We start from the raw sequence: 17,942 nt of genomic DNA, 5'->3' as shown, positions 1-17,942 counted from the left end.
AAGGGGACTGGTCAGGCCAGGCGCGGTAGCTGGTTGGCTGTGGAATGAGGCCTGGACTCCTGGTCCGGGTGATGGAAGCACTGTAGGAGCCCCACCTGTGAAAGTTGGGACGAGATGGCCAGATCAGGTTCCGACGTGGAAAGGCCCCCAAGTCAGGATGCGCCACATTCCAGAGAACGTGGATCAGAGCCGAGGTGGGGCCTGGCCGGCACGGTTGAGGACGAATTTAATCAAGCCATCTAGGTGGAGTGAGAGCAAAGAACAGAAGGTAGAGCCCTGGAAACATCCAGAGTGTTCATTCATTTACTCCACAAATCTGCAACGAGCGTCTTCTGGGTGCAGACCGTGTTCTCGGTGAGGGTTCAGCAGTGAGCGTGAGTGATAAGGTCGTGTCTCCTGGAGCTCACAGTCTACGCAGAGACTGGCACTAACCAGTCAGAGAAACCATACGTGAGGACAATTGCGGGCGCAAAAGTGCGCGGAGGGTGTATGTGTAAAAACTCAGTATCGTTCAGCCAGAAAAGGGAGGAAATTCTGACACGTGCCGCAACATGGGTGAACCTCGAGGACACCATGCTAAACCGGAATGAGCCAGTCACAAAAGGATGGATACTGTATGATTGCACTTCCACGGGGTGCCTAGGGTAGCCAAGTTCATAGACACAGATAAGTCGAACGGTGCTTGCCAAGGGCTGGGGGAGGGGAAGTGGGAGTTAGTGTTTAATGGGTATGGAGTTGCGGTTTGGGAAGATGAGAAAGTTCCAGAGATGGATGGGGATGGTGGTTTCATAACAATGGGAATGCATTTAATGTGAGTATACTGAACTATACGCCTAAAAATGATTAAGATGGCAAGTTTTATGATGTATATTTGCCACACAAAAAAATACGTTGCTTTTATATATTAGAAATAAGGGCACAGAAAGAGAACACAGAACACGGGCCTGCTCTGGTGTCAGAGGCCAGGGAGGGCTTCTCTGAGGTCGGGGTGTTCAGCAGAGACCTGAGGGCTGGGTAAGCGTTAAACGGGGGAGCGCCCGGAGGGAACTGTCCCGACAGCGGGTGTAGCAGGGACAAAGGGTGGGAAGCTGGAGGAAACCTCGAGCAGCTGGCCATGGAGAGGTGGCCGGGGTGGCCACTGTACGAGGTGCTGGGACACAACCAGAATGCCATCTTTAAGAGATGCCCTTGGCTGCCAGGCGGCAGTAGTCATGCAGGGGTGCAGCGGGCGTGGGGTCCTTTGTGGTCCCCTAGGTGGGAGTCGAAGGCATGGGGGTCAGGCAGTCCAGGGTTGGAGTCACTCGCTCCCCCCTGCTGGGTGATGCTAGCCTAACCACCTCACTTCCGAGCCCCGGTGTTTCTGTGTGCTAAATGTGACTAATCGTACCCGTGTCCCAGCATGAAGGTGCAGAGGTAACGAGGCGGCTCATGCCTTGCTCACACACAGGGGGCTGGCGGGGCCCGGGCATGTCTCTCTGCCTTCGGGTCTCCTGGCCGGTTCAGGGCTGCACGCGTGGAGGTCGCAGGACCTGCCGGCGGAAGAGCTAAGGGGGGTAGTTCTCAGGAGGCCAGATGGAGAGTGTTGGTGGCGAGGGGTGGAGATGGGCAGGAGAGTGTCAGCGGGACCCAGGGACTGTCACTCAAGGCAGCCCTGGTGTGTCATAAGGACTGAGGTCCAAGCCAGGCCACTGGTGTTCGAACTTGGCACTACCTCTCCACGTCACCTGGAGCAAGTTACATAACCTGTCTGTGCTTCAGCAGATTACAGGAGAAATGCACGTAGAATGTAGCAGGTCTGCACGTGTGCACGTGTGTGCGAGCGCACGCGTGTGCAGTCACATCTAATCCTTGCATGAACATTGCGGGGTAGATAGCATACTTCCCTCTTCCTATGAGGAGATGAAAGCTCAGAGAGGTTAAGAAAACTGCCCAGGGTCATCCATCTATTAGGTGGTGTTCTAGTCCATTTGGGCTGCTAGAAGGAAAATTCCATAGACTGGGTGGCCTGAACAACTACAGATTCAGTTCTCAGAGATCCAGGCGCTGGCAGACTGGGTGTCTAGGGAGGACCCACATTCTGGTTCATAGGGCCTTCTTTTCACTGTGTCCTCCCTGGTGGGAGGGCTGGGGGAGCTCTCTGGGAACTCTTTCATAAGGGCGCAAATCCCATTCGTGAGGGCCCTGCTCACGTGACCTCCTCACCTCCCAAAGGCCACATCTGCAGGTACCAGCACACTGGGGTGGAGCATAAGGATTCTGGGGGGACACAGTGCTCATACTCAGAGCTGACATTTATTGAGCGCTTCCTGTGTGCACTTAACGTGAGTTAGATCATACAAACCTCATGATAAGCCTCATTTTACAGATGAGGAGCCCGAGACACAGAGCCGTAAAACAACTCCGTTCCAGGTCACGGGAAATGCCACACCCGCGTTGACTCCCCATCAGTCTGACCCTAGGGTGCTCCCTCTCACCAGCTAGTCTGCACTGCCTGAGCATAACGGTGCTGTTCAAGCTGAGATTGGACTCCACAGCCCTCGTGTTCCCTCGCAGTGACCACTGCCGCCCACACCGACTGGTATCCTTCCTGCAGGCCAGGAGTTTCTTTCTTTCTTTTTTTTTTAAATTGAGGTATAGTTGACGCATAGTGTTACGTTAGTTTCAGCTGTGGGCCAGGAGTTGAAAATGAAGAAATACCAAGGTTAGCAGCCAGAGGCAATGGGATTTGAACCCACGTCCTAAGGCTACACCTTTCCTCAGTGTCACCCTCGCCCTTCGAGTCTTTCTTCAACCCCCGAACTCCCAGCCAACAACCCCCCTTTTCCCTGACCCAGCCCCCTTCACCCAGCACTCCTGACCTTGTCTTTTTTCCCACAGTACTGAGTGCTTTCTAACACATGTGTAATAATTTCATTATTTATGGTGCGTATTTTCCGCCTCCTTCCACGGAAGTGTCAGCTCTGCACAAGCACGGGGACTTTTGTCTGCCCTCAGGTGCCGCCTGGTGCTTAGAAGGCGGGACACTCAGTAGTTGCCTGGCAAGTGTGTGGGGAGTGGGTGCAGGCCTTTGCTCCTAGGAGGTTCTGTGTCAGGTTCTCGGCTTAGTCGTTCCTCCCACTGTGTGCCTGCTTCTGTGTGGGGTGCAGTTTAGCTCCTCTCCTGTGTGGGGTGCAGTAGCACCCCCCCCAAGAGAAGACCCTGGCTCAGACTGGCCTAGAAGCTGTAAGAGGGAGGCTGCCTGCCTGTGTCCTCACCATCACCCCCTGGCCTTTTAAGAATCCCCAACTGGGCAAGAGAATTCTGTTGAGCTTGACTTTCTCGAGGCTGTTTTATCAAACAAGCTGATTTTTGTTTTAATGTTTAATAGAAATTATATCACAACATTGCATTACTTTTTCAAACATCCTCAATTCTTGGGCTTGTAGTTATCGTTGCGGCCAGTAGAGGGCGACCGCTCCCTGAGCGCATCTGCGGCGATGCAGGGCTCTTCATTCTCAGGAGACAGCAGTGAATGCAGATCTGAAGCGAAAAGGAGGAGTTTTAATCAGACTTGACCAGTAGATCTGAACACCGTGAAAACAGTGCTCAGATAGTGGCACTAAAGGCCCTCCAGGCCCTCCTTGCTTTATTTTCCCCACCGCAGTCCTCATCTTTTAACTTTCCACATGTAACTGATTCTGAGATAAACATCTCTGAACTCCAGGTTCATCCTATAATTGATGGCATAGGACTTAATTGGCAGCAGTTTTTTTTCTTAAAGATCTGAAGGAATGTGGTTTATTTTTGTTTCTTTCTTGTGTTTGTGTGTTTCATCTGACTAGATTGTAAGCCCTGCTGGGGCAGGGAGCTTGGTCTTCCTTGTTCACTGCCGAGCAGTGGCTGGCACATAGTGAGTGCTCAGTAAAATATCTGCTGAGTCAGTGTGTGTGGGTCTCCCAGGAGCCCAATCTTCTTGCTTTCCTCAGTCCAAGCTCTGCTTGTTCATGCATCCAACAAACCTTTCCTGAGCCCACTCACCCCTGACCTGTGACAGGTCCTGGGCCTCACAGTGAGGGCCGTGGGGATTGGTCTTCCTGTCTCCCTCCTGGAGCTCTGAGTCTAATGAGGGAGATCCGGGAGGCATGGCCACTGAGTCACAGGCCCAGGTGGTTTCGTATGCACCCATGCCGGGGGGTTGGGGTGCCACCCCTCTGAGGGTACCCGCACTGACCTGTGGGGGACCCCCAGGGCTACATGCAGCCGCTGAAGCAGCCAGAGAACTCCTTGCTGTGTGACCCGTCGCTGGTGGACGAGATCTTCGACCAGATCCCTGAGCTCCTGGAGCACCACGAACAGTTCCTTGAGCAGGTGCGGCACTGTGTGCAGACCTGGCACGCCCAGCAGAAGGTGGGACACCTGCTTGTCCAGTCGGTGAGTGGCCCTGCTGCCCGCTGCTGCAGCCCGCCCAAGCTTGGGCCCCTCCTGGAAGGGGATGGCTGCTGCCATGGACCCCTCGCCCACACCCACTCCACCTGGACACGGACTCTGATCCCAGGTCCAGCCCCAGAACTTGAGCAGACACTGGCACTGACTCAGCCCTGGGGTTGACCTGGACCTGAACACCGCCAAACCCCAGAGCTTGGCTAGATCTGGCACGGACCCTAACCCCAACGAGATCCTGACCCTGATCCTGGACCCAGCTGTAGTTGCTGGTACTGACTTGACCCTAGTCCTGACCTTGAGCTGGTGCTGACATTGACCCAGACCTCGTGGACGCCGGTACTGACCTCAGCCCTTACGCTGACTAGCTCTTTGCTCCATCCAGCATTTTAATTGGATAGCTCATTATCTGGCACTTATGTGCTAGCCGTTATTCTAAATACATTATATCTATCCTCGAGTCTAGGAGAAAGGTGCAGTTATTCCCCCAAGTTTAAAGTGGATGGTGGTGCAGCACAGAGAGAAAGTAACCCGATCAAAGTCACGGCTAGTGAGTGGTAGAGGGTTCAACTCCAGGAAATGCGGCTCCAGTGCCCGCACTCTGCCCCACTCCGTGCCCCCTTTCACCACAAGCAGAGCCCCACCTGTGAGCTCTTCAGGACCCTACAATAGCGAATGGGGTCTTAGAAAAGGTATTGGCTTCAAAACTCAAGAAGAACTGTAAAAGCAAAACCAATAAACATTTAATTAAATGTCTGTAAAAAAATATAGCATGCCATTTTCTTTAATTGTTAAATGTAGTATTCATTTATACCAGCTTATTTACATTTGAAAAAACTTAAGTTACATTTTGTTATTTGGTCAGAATTCCCAAGAATGCGTGGTGATGACTGATAAATCACAGCCAAACACAAACTCAAGTGGTTACTCAGAGCCAAATAATTTCAAAAGCAAAACTGTAAAACTCCTTCCAAAAATTGTACTAACAACAACAAATCTTATCTCTTTTTGTGAGATGTGGATATTTTTTCATGTGTTTGTGAGATGTGGGTGGGCCTTGGGCCTAAGGTCTTAGAAGGTGCCTGCTGACCTGGAACTGAGGTGATAAGAACCCTGAAGGGACCCCAGTTGAACGCTGACACCTCCAGGCCATCACCACCCTCAGTGTCACCAGGCTCATCCCCTGTCTGGACTGCGATGCTGGCCATGGTCTGACGAACAAGGAGGGGTCAGCAGAGAATGCTCTGCCCCAGGGTGGGCTGGGGGGTGAGGGCTGCTTCCTCTCCGAATTGCTGCAGCCTCTGCCTGCAGCGCACCCTGGGCCTGGGGGGGGAGCACGGTCAGCACCTCAGAGACACAGGGCTTGTGGGCGGAGAGGGGCCAGAAACAAACACCACCCCAGGTCACCTAGTCATCTGGGGTGCAGCTGACACAGGAACCAGGGTGTCCCAACTCCCGGCCAGGGCTTCTGACCAAGAACTTTCACTTGTAGCCCAGCCGTCAGGGGGCCATAGGGGATCAGCCACCAGCTGCGTGCCCCCACTGAGCGGGATTTTACTGGACAGGATGGGCATCCCTATCTCCTTACAGAGGGGAGGCTTGTCCCGCGCGGATCAGGGCAGGGAGTGCTTCCTGGAGAAGGCACAGTTGGACTTTAGCCCCGAGGGTGGGTGAGATGTGGATGCAGTAAGGGCATTCTGGTGGAGAGAATTACATGAGCAAAGGCCAAGCGGCGGGAATGAGTCTGTCTCTAAGAGGAAGGAGACCTGCCTGGCTGGACATAGTGGGGTTAGAGACCAAGGGATGGAAATGCCCAGTTGGAAATGGGAGAGCCCGATCTACAGGACACGTCTGGGCATATGTATGTCCATGTACACACAAACCGTAGGTAAGATACGTGGGGGGGGGTGCACAGGCACACACCTGCTCACCCGGTCACACATACCTGTATACACGACACGGGAGCACATGCCCCATCCCTTAGGGACCATATCATGTCCAGTTGGAGGGAAAGGGTGTGGACTTGTGAATCATTGGAAAGCAGGACAGGGTGAGGTGGAGTAAGGGACATCTTGAAGGTCCCCAACCTGCCTCTTCACCCACAGTTCTCCAAGGATGTCCTGGTCAACATCTATTCTGCCTACGTTGATAACTTTCTCAATGCGAAGGATGCCGTGCGTGTGGCCAAGGAGGCGAGGCCTGCCTTTCTCAAGTTCTTGGAGGTACTGTGGGTAGCTCAGGGGGATGGACGGGACCCTCACCTTGGGCCAGCTTTGGGAGGGGCAAGAGCTCCCACACTGGGCACCACAGCCTCAGCCTACCGTTCAGTCTTTGCCCTTGGGCTGGGCTGGACTGGCTGGGGACCTGTCCCTGGACAGTCCCTTCTTTGCATGACATTCCTCACACGGGTGCCCATCTACCTTGTTTCCGGCTTCAGCAAAGCATGCGCGAGAACAAGGAGAAGCAGGCGCTATCTGACCTCATGATCAAGCCCGTGCAGCGGATCCCACGCTATGAGCTTCTGGTGAAGGTGGGCAGGGGGGCAAGGCTGGAAGGCACGTGAGGATTCGGGGGAGCTGTGAGGCACTACTTGGTCAAGCCTGACATCAGAGTCCCCAGGGATTGGGTAGGAAAAGAAGTGCTCTCTGGAGTCTCCCTATAGTCCCTCCTGTTCCAGCCGTCAGTGTGGGTCCCCAGGGCCTGCAAGGGGCAGCTAATGAGCAGCGGTCTTATCCCCATTTCTACCCCAGGACCTCCTGAAGCACACGCCTGAGGACCACCCAGACCACCCACTCCTGCTGGACGCTCAGCGGAACATCAAGCAGGTGGCCGAGCGCATCAACAAGGGTGTGCGGAGCGCCGAGGAGGCCGAGCGGCACGCCCGTGTGCTGCAGGAGATTGAGGCCCACATCGAGGGCATGGAGGATGTGAGTGCCCACCCCCCGCGCCACCCACGCCTGTGTTTGCACGTGCGGCCACCCGCCGCCACCGTCACACCCACCTCCACGGCAGCGTCTGCGGCGCGTGCGTCCACGCCTGCCAGCACCCCCACCCGTCCCCGTCCACGTCCGTGTCCTCCTCCCTGTCTGTCTCTGGCCACATGTCCCGCGGCCTGGAAGGCGGAGGGGATGCTGCTTCTACTGGCCTGGCCATGGAGTGGGGCCGAGGGGTCTCTGGGGCCTGGGGAGGGGGCGGGATTCATAATCGGCCTCCACGGTGTTTTGTCTCTCCTGGCCCACAGCTCCAAGCCCCTCTGCGGCGGTTCCTAAGGCAGGAGATGGTCATCGAAGTGGTAAGAAGCGTCCCGTTGTTTACCCACCTGTTCCCATCTCCCCACTTTGTTCACACTTCTGCTCATACCTGCTGCCCTTGGGCCTCCCTGCTCTTCCCCACAACAGGAGTCCCCGGTCGAGTCCCAACTCGGCCTCTGCCTCTGGGCATCTGGGGCAGAGCCCTCACCCCTCTCTGGGCCTGGCTGTCCCCTTGGGCACGGTGGGCAGGAGGGTGGGCCTCTGGGCCTGAGTCCTGCCTGGGGCTCCACAGAAGGCCGTCGGGGGTAAGAAGGACCGGTCCCTCTTCCTGTTCACGGACCTGGTCGTCTGTACGACCCTCAAGAGGAAGTCCGGCTCCCTGCGGCGCAGCTCCATGAGCCTGTGAGTGGCTGGCGCGGGGCTGGGCTTGGGCCCTGGGAGGGACAGCCGGGCCCCCTGGGCCCCACTGCCCCAGCCTGGCCAGAGCACGCCCGTGGCTCCCCGCAGGTACACGGCAGCCAGCGTCATCGACACGGCCAGCAAGTACAAGCTGCTATGGAAACTGCCGCTGGGGGACGCGGACATCATCAAAGGTGGGCTGGCCTGGGCCCTCCTGGGGCTTCTGGTGGCCGGGCCCGCCTCTCAGAGACCCCCTTGGAGGGTTTGAGCTGCGGCCAGGCTGGCTGCCTGTATCCATCTGCTTCTCTGCTTTGGGGCCTCACTTTCCCAGCCAGTATGAGGGGGTGGCATGCAGGATCGCTGTCCCTGCCGCAGAGCTGCACTGGGACCTGTGCACACAGGCCACCTTCTGACCGGCAGGGACCTCACCTAGGCTGGCGCGGTGCGGGGGGCGCAGACACAGCCGCCAGTAGCCACTGACCACTGCACCAGCGTCCAATTAGACGATGACACACTGCTCCGGTCCAGCAGTTTTGCTCCTCGGGAGCAGAGACTCAAGTCAGTCCAAGCAAAAGGCTGGCTGGAAGGATCCCGTGTTGTTTGGGGCTGAGGCTGTCAGGAGCTGAGGCGGTTTCCAAGAGCTGCTCTTCCTGCTGGGTGTGTCTGTGTGTCTGTCTCTGTGCGTCTGCCCGTTCTCGCTGCTCTCAACTTTCTCTGCTTCCTCCTTCCTTCCAACTCCTGTGATCCAGCATGGCCTGTTCTGCATCGTGGCCTTTCTCCCTAGCTGCTCCAGGATCCGAAGTTGACCTTTCTGAGGGGGCCGGTTGGTCTGGGGTGGTGGTGTGGGCACCTCTGGGGTGGCAGGCAGTTCAGGTCCGGACTCTGTCCCTAGCTGCAGCGGCCCCCAGGGCAAACCCAGGCCTGCCTCACATGGGCCCCGTGTAGGAATGCCAGCTGGTGATTGGTGCAGTTTGTCTCCTCTCACTGGAGCACAGGCCAGTCGATAAAATGACTACCTTTAGGTTGGGTGTCTATTGCTTGTCTAATCAAGTGTGGTCAGAGTGGGACGGGGTCAAAGGAAGAAGCCAGGACTGCCCAGACAGTGAGGGTTGTGGGGGGACAGTGTCCTTCAGAAGGAGTAGGAGACCCAAGCCTTAGCTTTTCTGGTACATTCCATTGCTGTCTACTCTGCCCATTGGTGGGTTCCTGGTCCCAGACAGCGCTGGGGGGGGAATGCTGAGCTGGCTTGTGGGGCCAGCTACTTGGCTGTGGTCAGGTATGGGATAGGACGAGAGAAATCCAGAGCATCAGCTCATTTTCCCTCCTTTGTCGGGGGATTGAGTCCCTTGGTCAGCAGATTCGACCGCCTGAGGCTCTGGCTGCCCGGCTGACTCCCCTGTCAGCGGGAGCTTGCAGGAGCTGTAGAGCCCCTGCTGTTTATTCTTTGTGCTCGGCCACGGGGCTCTCCAAGGGACCAGCACCCTGTGCCAAGTGGCTCTGAATCAGGAGGCCCTTCCCCTGTTCCCAGGCCTGGTGTTTCTCTGCCAGCTGCCTATCTGTCGCTTTGTTCCTCGGGTCTGGGGGTTGATGAGCTCTCGGCTGAGCTGCAGACTGTGAGGGAAGAATGTCTGTCCAAGCCTGACCTTGTCTCCTCTGTATCTGCCCATGGCCTTCCTCTGTCCCCACCAGGGGCATCTCAAGCCACCAATCGGGAGAATATCCAGAAGGCTATCAGCCGCCTAGACGAGGACCTGACCACCCTGGGCCAGATGAGCAAGCTCTCTGAGAGCCTTGGTTTCCCCCACCAGGTCTGTGCCCTCTGCCTGAGGCTGGGGGAACGGGGCGGTGGGGCCTCCCAGACCCTATCCGACGGAGAGAGAGCAGCCTTTTCATTTGCCTGAGGGAGAGGTCACTCCTCTCTGTCACTTATTGGAAGGGGAAATACAGCCTCACCGCAGCTGAGGGAAGTGATGTGTTCCAGGCCTGAGGGTGGAGACACAGCTCTGTCCCCAGCTGAGGGAGGAGAGAGGGCCCGTCGTGTCTGGGGGTAGGTGGGGAGAGGCAGGTCCCCACTTGCATTCTCAGGGCAGGAGCAGGCTGTGGGGAGCCGTCAGGGCCTGAGGCCTGGGTCCTCCTCCCGGCAGAGCCTGGATGAAGCGCTGCGGGACCTCTCAGCCGCCATGCACCGGGACCTGTCGGAGAAGCAGGCACTGTGCTACGCGCTTTCCTTCCCCCCTACCAAGCTGGAGCTGTGCACCACGAGGCCTGAGGGCACGGACTCCTTCATCTTCGAGTTCCCTCACTCCGATGCCCGCCTTGGCTTTGAGCAGGCCTTTGATGAGGCCAAGAGGAAGCTGGGTAAGCCAGACCCATGCTGGTGTCCTCCTTCCAGCGCCTCCAGGCACCGGGCAGCACCATGCCGCGGTCTGTGAGATCAGGAGCCAGAAATCCCGAGACCGCCGTGTCCTGTGCTGCAGTCCCTGCTAGTGGGAGGGTGGACTGAGACTCCTACGGAGAAACACGGGACTTCCCCAGGGCCTCGCCGGCAGGGATCCAGTGGATGAAAAGGATGAGCTTAGGGCAGGGGCGCTACTGTGGGAGAGGAGGCCAGGACCCTCCTCCCTGCCCCCCGCCACGCACACGTGCGCGTGCGCACACACACACACACACACACACACACTGAGCAAGCCTAGAGCAGGGAAAGCTATTAATCAGTGTCTGTGGCTCAGAAGATCCCTGGATAGAGACCCCTGGGTCTGCCTCCCGTATGGTCTGGTTGGGAAAACTGAGGCCAGGGACAAGCAGGGCATAACCTACAGCCACCTCATTTTCCCTTGAGAGACGGTGAAGAGCAGGGGAGGATGGGAAATGGTCAAGGGCGAGGTGGGTGCTAAGCAGTGTCTGTTTGTCCACCTCCACTACAGCCTCCAGCAAAAGCTGTCTAGACCCGGAGTTCCTGAAGGCCATCCCCATCATGAAAACCCGCAGCGGCATGCAGGTGCGCGGAGGGGCCTGGGTCATGCAGGCGCACGTGTTCAGAGCAGCACGTGGTCACGTGTTTCTGTTTTGGGTACAACCTCACGTACCTATCTTGAACATGGCAGTTGCCCCCCAGTGTCCTTGAGTGTACAGCTCTGCACACACATGTGGACGCTACATGTGTCACGTGCATGTGGGTGTGGCCACGCACATCTATGGGTGCATGTGAACGAAAGCTGTCTGATTCCTGTGAGGTGTCTGAGTTACACGCGTTTCTGAGTCTGCGTGCATCCGGACAGAGGTCACTGTTTTCCACACTTGTTACCGCACACCTACGCGGTCGTATTTAGGGTTTCCGTGTGTGTGGATGTGCGTGCACACGCGTGTATGCGAATGGATGACACCGACATCACACAGGGGTACGGCCCTGATCTGCAGAGGGGCGCACACGCTGTGTGTGTGTGTGTACACGTGTACACGGAGGGGTGTAGTAGGAATTCGTGCACACCCGCGCAGGCCCACCTGCCTCCGTTCCGCCGGCCGGCTGGAGAGCGTGGGGCGCTGGCCGCAGTACCTCCGTTCACCTTCCCCTGTCCGTTGGTGCCTTCTGCAGTTCTCGTGCGCGGCCCCGACCCAGAGTAGCTGCGCCGAGCCCATGCCCGAGGTGTGGGTGTGCAACAGCGACGGCTACGTGGGCCAGGTGTGCCTGCTGAGCCTGCGTGCCGAGCCCGACGTGGAGGCCTGCATCGCCGTCTGCTCCGCCCGCATCCTCTGCATAGGTGCCGTGCCCGGCCTGCAACGCCATGGCCACAGGTGAGGCCAGGGACAGCGGGCGGGACAAATCCCTGCCCCAACCCCTCTGTGGTTGCAGGCGTGTCTGCTGGGTGGGGTGGGCCTGGTGGGCTTGCGGCTGACGGGGGCAGAGCCTCGGCTCCTGGCGGCTCTCATCCCCGTTCCTACATCTCACAGGGAGCGACCTGCCTCACTGAGGAGTCCCCCAGAGACGGCACTGGAGACCCCCGGTCCAGAACTGGACGTCGAGGCCGCGGACGAAGAAGCAGCAACACTGGCAGAGCCGGGGCCCCAGCCCTGCCTGCACATCTCCATTGCAGGCTCGGGGCTGGAGATGGCACCAGGCCCCGCCGAAGGGGACCCCCGCCCGGAACTGGTGCCCTTTGACAGTGACTCCGACGATGAGTCTTCACCCAGCCCCTCGGGAACCCTGCAGAGCCAAGCCAGCCGGTCCACCATCTCCTCTAGCTTTGGCAGTGAGTGCCCGGCTTGGGGCTGTCAGGCAGGGTGGACTGCACAGAGGAGGGGGCACCCAGCAGGTACTGATGGGCGAGGAGGGACCAGCGTCGGCAAAGGCATGGAATCAAGTCTCAAAATGTCAGCACACAGAGCAGTGGGAGCCAGCAAGGTGGGCAGGGGCGCTGTAACAGCAACGACCCAGAGGGCAGTGGGCCGGTCAGGCCGGATCCTGAAGACCCTGAAATGCCTGGTTAAGTAGGGAAGATGGAGGAGGGGGTGGGGTGGTTGATGCCCCGTCCACGACATGGTGGATTCGAGTGGGCCAGGTCAGGACCGGGAGCCTGTGGCATTAAACGAGCAGAGTAGCAAGGCCGGAGCTGTGCAGACGCCTCGGGGAAGGAGAACAGCGGCGGGAGGCCCTCAGGAGGGACACGGCCAGGGGGCAAGCACTGAGGGGAGACGGCAACTAGAAAGATATCAGGTCTTGGGCCCGGCAGAGGGGAATGGAGGTAGAGACCTTTGTCTCCCTCAGATGAGGAGACCCCGAGCTCCAAGGAGGCCACGGCAGAGACGACCAGTTCAGAGGAGGAGCAGGAACCTGGCTTCCTGCCGCTGTCTGGCTCCTTCGGGCCTGGCGGTCCCTGCAGCACCAGCCCAATGGATGGGAGAGCCCTTCGCCGCTCCAGCCGTGGCTCCTTCACCCGGGGCAGCCTTGAGGACCTGCTGAGCGTTGACCCCGAGGCCTACCAGAGCTCTGTGTGGCTGGGCACTGAGGATGGCTGGTAGGGGCAGGAGAGGGGCTGGGGACACAGAACCCCGAGCTCTCTGCTTGGGAAATCGTACGGTATCCTGAAGCAGAAGCAGGAGGGCTTTGGGTCAGACCTCAGGAGTACTGCCAGCCAGGGCTGCCAGGGGGCCTGAAGCCCACAGGGAGGCTGTGGGATCTCGGGACCTTGGGCCGGCACCTGGCAGGGGGGAGAGGGTGGTGGAGGCAGAGGGGGAGGGCTGACTTCAGGGGCCGGGGTACGCAAGCACTGGTCCCAGGCGCGCACCCCTGATCCACAGCGTGCACGTGTACCAGTCCTCCGACAGCATCCGCGACCGCAGGAACAGCATGAAACTCCAGCACACAGCCTCTGTGACCTGCATCGTGTAAGGCCCTTGGGTAGTCCTCCTGCTCCAGACCCTTCTGCACGTGCAGGCCGCCTTCTGTTCACCCAGGTCTCCCTGCTCTGCCGGCCCCTCCTTTCTGTGGAGGCTGGAGGCCAGAGGCCTCACCCTAGGCTAGCTGTGCCTCTCATACGCTATGTGACTGTGGGCAAGTTACTACCCCTTCCCAGCCTCAGGCTCCCTCGCCTGGAGGGGCGGTCTCTCCGGAACCCTAGCCATTCTGTCTATGACTCCCTTGGCCTCAGGTGACCTCCTCTGGCCTCCTGAAGCCCCTGAGTCCTCCTTCTTTTCCCTGCATAGGTATCTGAATAACCAGGTGTTTGTGTCTCTGGCCAATGGAGAACTTGTGGTCTACCAAAGAGAAGCAGGTGAGTGCCCACCGCGCCCCACCGCGCCCCACCCCGCCCACGTTGCTGGTGTTGGAACTCTCCGCAAGGCCCATGAGTCTGGAGACGTGGCTTTGGGCACCTCTCAGGCCCTCTCTGGGCCTTGGTGTCCTCATGTACAAATGGGGTTTTTAGCATTTCATTTCAGGGTGTGGGGACGAGGCTCTGGTGTAATACCGGACTGAGTTTGCTCCATTTTCCTTCTCCTGCTCCCACTCCAGGCCATTTCTGGGACCCCCAGAACTTCAAGTCAGTGACCCTGGGTTCTCAGGGGAGCCCCATCACCAAGATGGTGTCTGTGGGTGGGCGGCTGTGGTGTGGCTGCCAGAACCGAGTCCTTGTCCTGAGCCCGGACACGTTGCAGCTGGAGGTACCGGTGGGGGGTGGGGAGTGGGGACAGAATTGGTGATTTGGGGTAAGCCTGGCCCATGAGAGAGGGAGCTGAGACCATGGGGGCCATAAGAAAACAGCCATCTGTCCAGGGAGAGGCCAATGATTGATCTGAAGACCCTTCAAGCTCTAATATTCTCCAATCACAGAATCATTGAGTTTCAAGGGGAAAGACAGCTCCATTTTAATTCCTGAGGAGTAAGTGGGGGGATTCAGTAAAACCAGGCTTTGATAAGTTGGTCATGTAGACCGAGGAGGTTTGGTGTGAGTTGTAGGAGTGAGGCAGGTGCTGGTGGAGCAGGAGGCAGGGAGGGGCCAGGGAAGGCGGGCCTGCCAGTCACCCCTGTGCTCTCCACCTGCCCCCCGCCTCCGCCCCGACCAGCACACGTTCTGCGTGGGCCAGGATTCCAGCCGCAGCGTAGCTTGTATGGTGGACTCCAGCCTGGGGGTGTGGGTGACGTTGAAAGGCAGCGCCCACGTGTGTCTCTACCACCCAGACACCTTTGAGCAGCTGGCGGAGGTAGACGTCACATCTCCCGTGCACAGGATGCTGGCAGGTACTGACCTCCGTCCACCACTGCCCCTTCCCTCGGAACCCTTCTGCCCCATCGTGGAGGAGGCTGAGCCAGGGCCAGGATCCGAACGCGGCCTCAGCTCTGGTCCGTCTCGCCCCCAGGCTCGGACGCCATCATCCGGCAGCACAAGGCCGCCTGCCTGAGGATCACGGCGCTGCTGGTGTGCGAAGAGCTGCTGTGGGTGGGCACCAGCGCCGGCGTCGTGCTCACCATGCCCACGTCGCCCAGCACCGTCAGCTGCCCGAGAGCGCCCCTTAGCCCCGCCGGCCTAGGCCAGGGACACACGGGCCACGTCCGCTTCTTGGCTGCAGTCCAGCTGCCGGATGGCTTTAACCTGCTCTGCCCGACCCCACCACCTCCCCCGGACACGGGTGCGTTTGCACATCCTCCCCCCACCCAGGGGCCCCAGACTCTGTTTAAGATCCCCCCCATCCCGCCAGAAGAGGTTTGAAAAGGGAAGGAGAGTAGTGCAGAGCTGGAAGTGGCATATGCGACAGGAAGTAGGCTCTGAAGTCCCCAAAGTAACACCTTCTAGGATAATGGGGCGTGTGTAAAACTCGTCCAGAAGTGTCACAGGAGCCAGGAGTGAACTCTAAGAACTGTAACCTAAGGATTAGACTGTGGCACTGCAGGGAATCGCGCATACGGCAGGAGATCAAAGAGGCCCAGAAATGACGTCTAGGGCAAGGCGTCAGGAAGCGATGGGCAGCGCGGGAAACAGAGCGGCTGCAAGTAGGTCGCAGAAAGGCAGGCAGACCAGACGAGGACTGTGAGGATTAGCGAGTGAAACGTGTTAGGAGACGGCAGCCGTCAAGGAGGGCCACAGTGAGCCAAGGCGTGCTTTGGGCAGGAAACCACGTTCCCACGAGGAGGTGGCTGTGGGAATGGGAAGCGGGGAAGCCTCGGGCAGGAGCGCCCAGAGAAGACCTGAGCTCCCCAGCTGGGAAAGGGCTGTTGGACGCAGGAAGCGGCTGGAGGAGGACAGTACATGTGCGAGAGCGAGAGGTGTGGCCCTGAGGACTTATGTCACTCTTGACTAGAACATACAGAAGAGAGGTAAGAAGTTGTGTGACTGCCAGGAAGTGGGTATTTCTTTCCAAAGAAGAAGTTCTTGGCTAACAGGAAGTAGGACCCCCCACAGAAAGTGTGCCCGTCTTTCTTCCCATCTTCTGGGGTGCAGGCCCTTAGGGGACAGCACAGCCACCAGGCACCCCCCGCCCCCCCGGCTAATGGACCCTCTCCCTGCACCCCCAGGCCCTGAGAAGCTGCCCTCCCTGGAGCACCGGGACTCCCCTCGGCACCGAGGACCTGCCTCAGCCAGGCCTAAAATGCTCGTTATCAGTGGCGGTGACGGCTACGAGGACTTCCGACTCAGCAGTGGGGGTGGTGGCAGCAGCGAGACCGTGGGCCGAGACGACAGCACAAACCACCTCCTCCTATGGAGGGTGTGACCCTGTCCCCCGTGGCCCCGGACCGGCCCGCCCACCCGCCCTCAGCCTGCTTGCCTCTCCTAGCCCACACTCCCTAGCAGACTCTGACCAGGAGCGTCCCACCCGGGGCACGCCTGCGCCTGCGTGGGCTCCCTCCCATCCCCGCGGAAGTATTCCTGCTGGAACACCTGCTGGCCAGCGGGCCAAGGCCTCTCCCGACCCTCTGGCTGCTTCGGTGCTGCCGGTCATGGTGGGGGTGGGGCAGGGGGCACGCGGGCTGCCCAGGACCTCCGTCCCTGGAGCTTCTACCAAAGACACGGCCGGGCCTGGACCCCATGGGGCTGGGGAGGGCCATGTGCAATATTTGGAGGGTTTTCTGGGGGCAGGGGGAGGGCTGGGGACAGAATCCTTTCCCGTGTACAGTATTTATGTTCCTTTTTAGATGTGTACCTTCCCAAGCACTTATTTATGCGATGACCTGGGCAGGGGGAGATTTGAGGAAGTAACAGAAGGGAAAAGACCCTATTCCTGCTCTGGGGGCCACCCTGGGTCCCTAAGCGAGCCTTCCTGGAAGGACCAATCCCCCCTCGTTACATACTTGCACACATGTGTGCACATACACATGGGTGCGCACGTACACACACACACACACACACACACACACACACACACACACACACACACTGCATGTTCAGGGCACTAAAACATTGCCTCTTAACATACGCTTCCCGTGGCCTTGTCCTGATTGGGCTGCCCTCCAGTCTCCAGAGCCAAGGACCAAGCACCCTCAGTCACCCAGAACAAGGTGATGACTGCAGGACGCAGTGACTCCCGTGTGGGGACCTCCCCAGGCCTTGGCATTTCCTAACTTGTTGGCAGTGCCTTTAGTGGTTTCCACATCTGGTAACACTGATAGGGACTTGGACAAGGCTCTCTCCTGGCCCGAGCAGGGACTAGGAAAGGCCCTTATTCTTCTCAGAGCTGCCCCCCAGCCCCTGTGTCTCATGCACTGGCACGTATGGTCACCTTGGGAGGGTGGGCCTGGGAGACCCCTCACTCTGACCATTGAGACCCTCTCTTACACCCTTCCTGCCAGGGCAGCCCCTCCAGGAAGAGTGCTCAAAGCTAAGGGGCTGGACATGGCCTCCTCAACTGGGAACCACTTCCCCGCTCCCTGGACTGCAGAAGCCAGTCTGACCCCCAGCCCCCTCGCTTCCTCAGCTACAGCTCCAAAGGTCTGGTTTCAGATGGGGTTTGTTCGGTTCTGGTTTTGTTTGGGGTGCGTGGGTCATTGCGGTCTTAGATTATGTTTCTCTTGCTACCAAACAGTCATGTATTAACTTTCCTTGGATGATGAATTTTAAAGAGTCAATAAATAGAAACACCAAATGACCAGTCCCCATCAGTGGCACGGTGGCCTCCAGCCACGAGCCTCAGGGCTCCCCGGCCGATGGGCCTCCCAACACGCACTCACTTGTGCAGAACGGAGGACTCAGAGACCCAGAAGGGTGCTGGGATGGCAAGGCCGCTACTTGCTGTGTTATCCTGGGCAGGTCGCTGCCCCTGTCTGGGCTGTAGCTGTCTCGTCAGGAAAACGAGGCCTTGTGCCCGTTCATGGCTTTGTAACCAGGGCGACGTGTTAGAATCCCTTACAGATTATGCGTGTGAATATAAAGCATGATACATAATTAT

At 58.4% G+C, this 17,942-nt stretch overlaps 1 protein-coding gene across 2 annotated transcripts in view; it reads left to right on the top strand.

The window, feature by feature from the left end:
- The window catches only part of ARHGEF17 (Rho guanine nucleotide exchange factor 17), a 57,214-nt gene extending 39,272 nt beyond the window's left edge, over window positions 1-17,942 (top strand). For both annotated transcript variants that reach the window (XM_044390965.3, XM_026518046.4), the window contains 19 exons: window positions 4,228-4,410; window positions 6,525-6,641; window positions 6,857-6,949; window positions 7,170-7,346; window positions 7,661-7,711; window positions 7,963-8,072; window positions 8,178-8,263; window positions 9,759-9,877; window positions 10,214-10,427; window positions 10,994-11,067; window positions 11,662-11,861; window positions 12,018-12,316; window positions 12,832-13,081; window positions 13,365-13,451; window positions 13,770-13,837; window positions 14,077-14,225; window positions 14,628-14,802; window positions 14,922-15,191; window positions 16,075-17,942. In XM_044390965.3, the coding sequence (XP_044246900.1) occupies window positions 4,228-4,410; window positions 6,525-6,641; window positions 6,857-6,949; window positions 7,170-7,346; window positions 7,661-7,711; window positions 7,963-8,072; window positions 8,178-8,263; window positions 9,759-9,877; window positions 10,214-10,427; window positions 10,994-11,067; window positions 11,662-11,861; window positions 12,018-12,316; window positions 12,832-13,081; window positions 13,365-13,451; window positions 13,770-13,837; window positions 14,077-14,225; window positions 14,628-14,802; window positions 14,922-15,191; window positions 16,075-16,271 (2,919 nt within the window). In that variant the 3' untranslated portion in view covers window positions 16,272-17,942. The remainder of the gene's footprint in view (window positions 1-4,227; window positions 4,411-6,524; window positions 6,642-6,856; window positions 6,950-7,169; window positions 7,347-7,660; window positions 7,712-7,962; window positions 8,073-8,177; window positions 8,264-9,758; window positions 9,878-10,213; window positions 10,428-10,993; window positions 11,068-11,661; window positions 11,862-12,017; window positions 12,317-12,831; window positions 13,082-13,364; window positions 13,452-13,769; window positions 13,838-14,076; window positions 14,226-14,627; window positions 14,803-14,921; window positions 15,192-16,074) is intronic.

Source organism: Ursus arctos, unplaced genomic scaffold (assembly GCF_023065955.2).
Source record: "Ursus arctos isolate Adak ecotype North America unplaced genomic scaffold, UrsArc2.0 scaffold_22, whole genome shotgun sequence".
NCBI classification, from domain to species: Eukaryota; Metazoa; Chordata; class Mammalia; order Carnivora; family Ursidae; genus Ursus; species Ursus arctos.
This window is presented reverse-complemented; position numbering and strand designations above follow the sequence as displayed.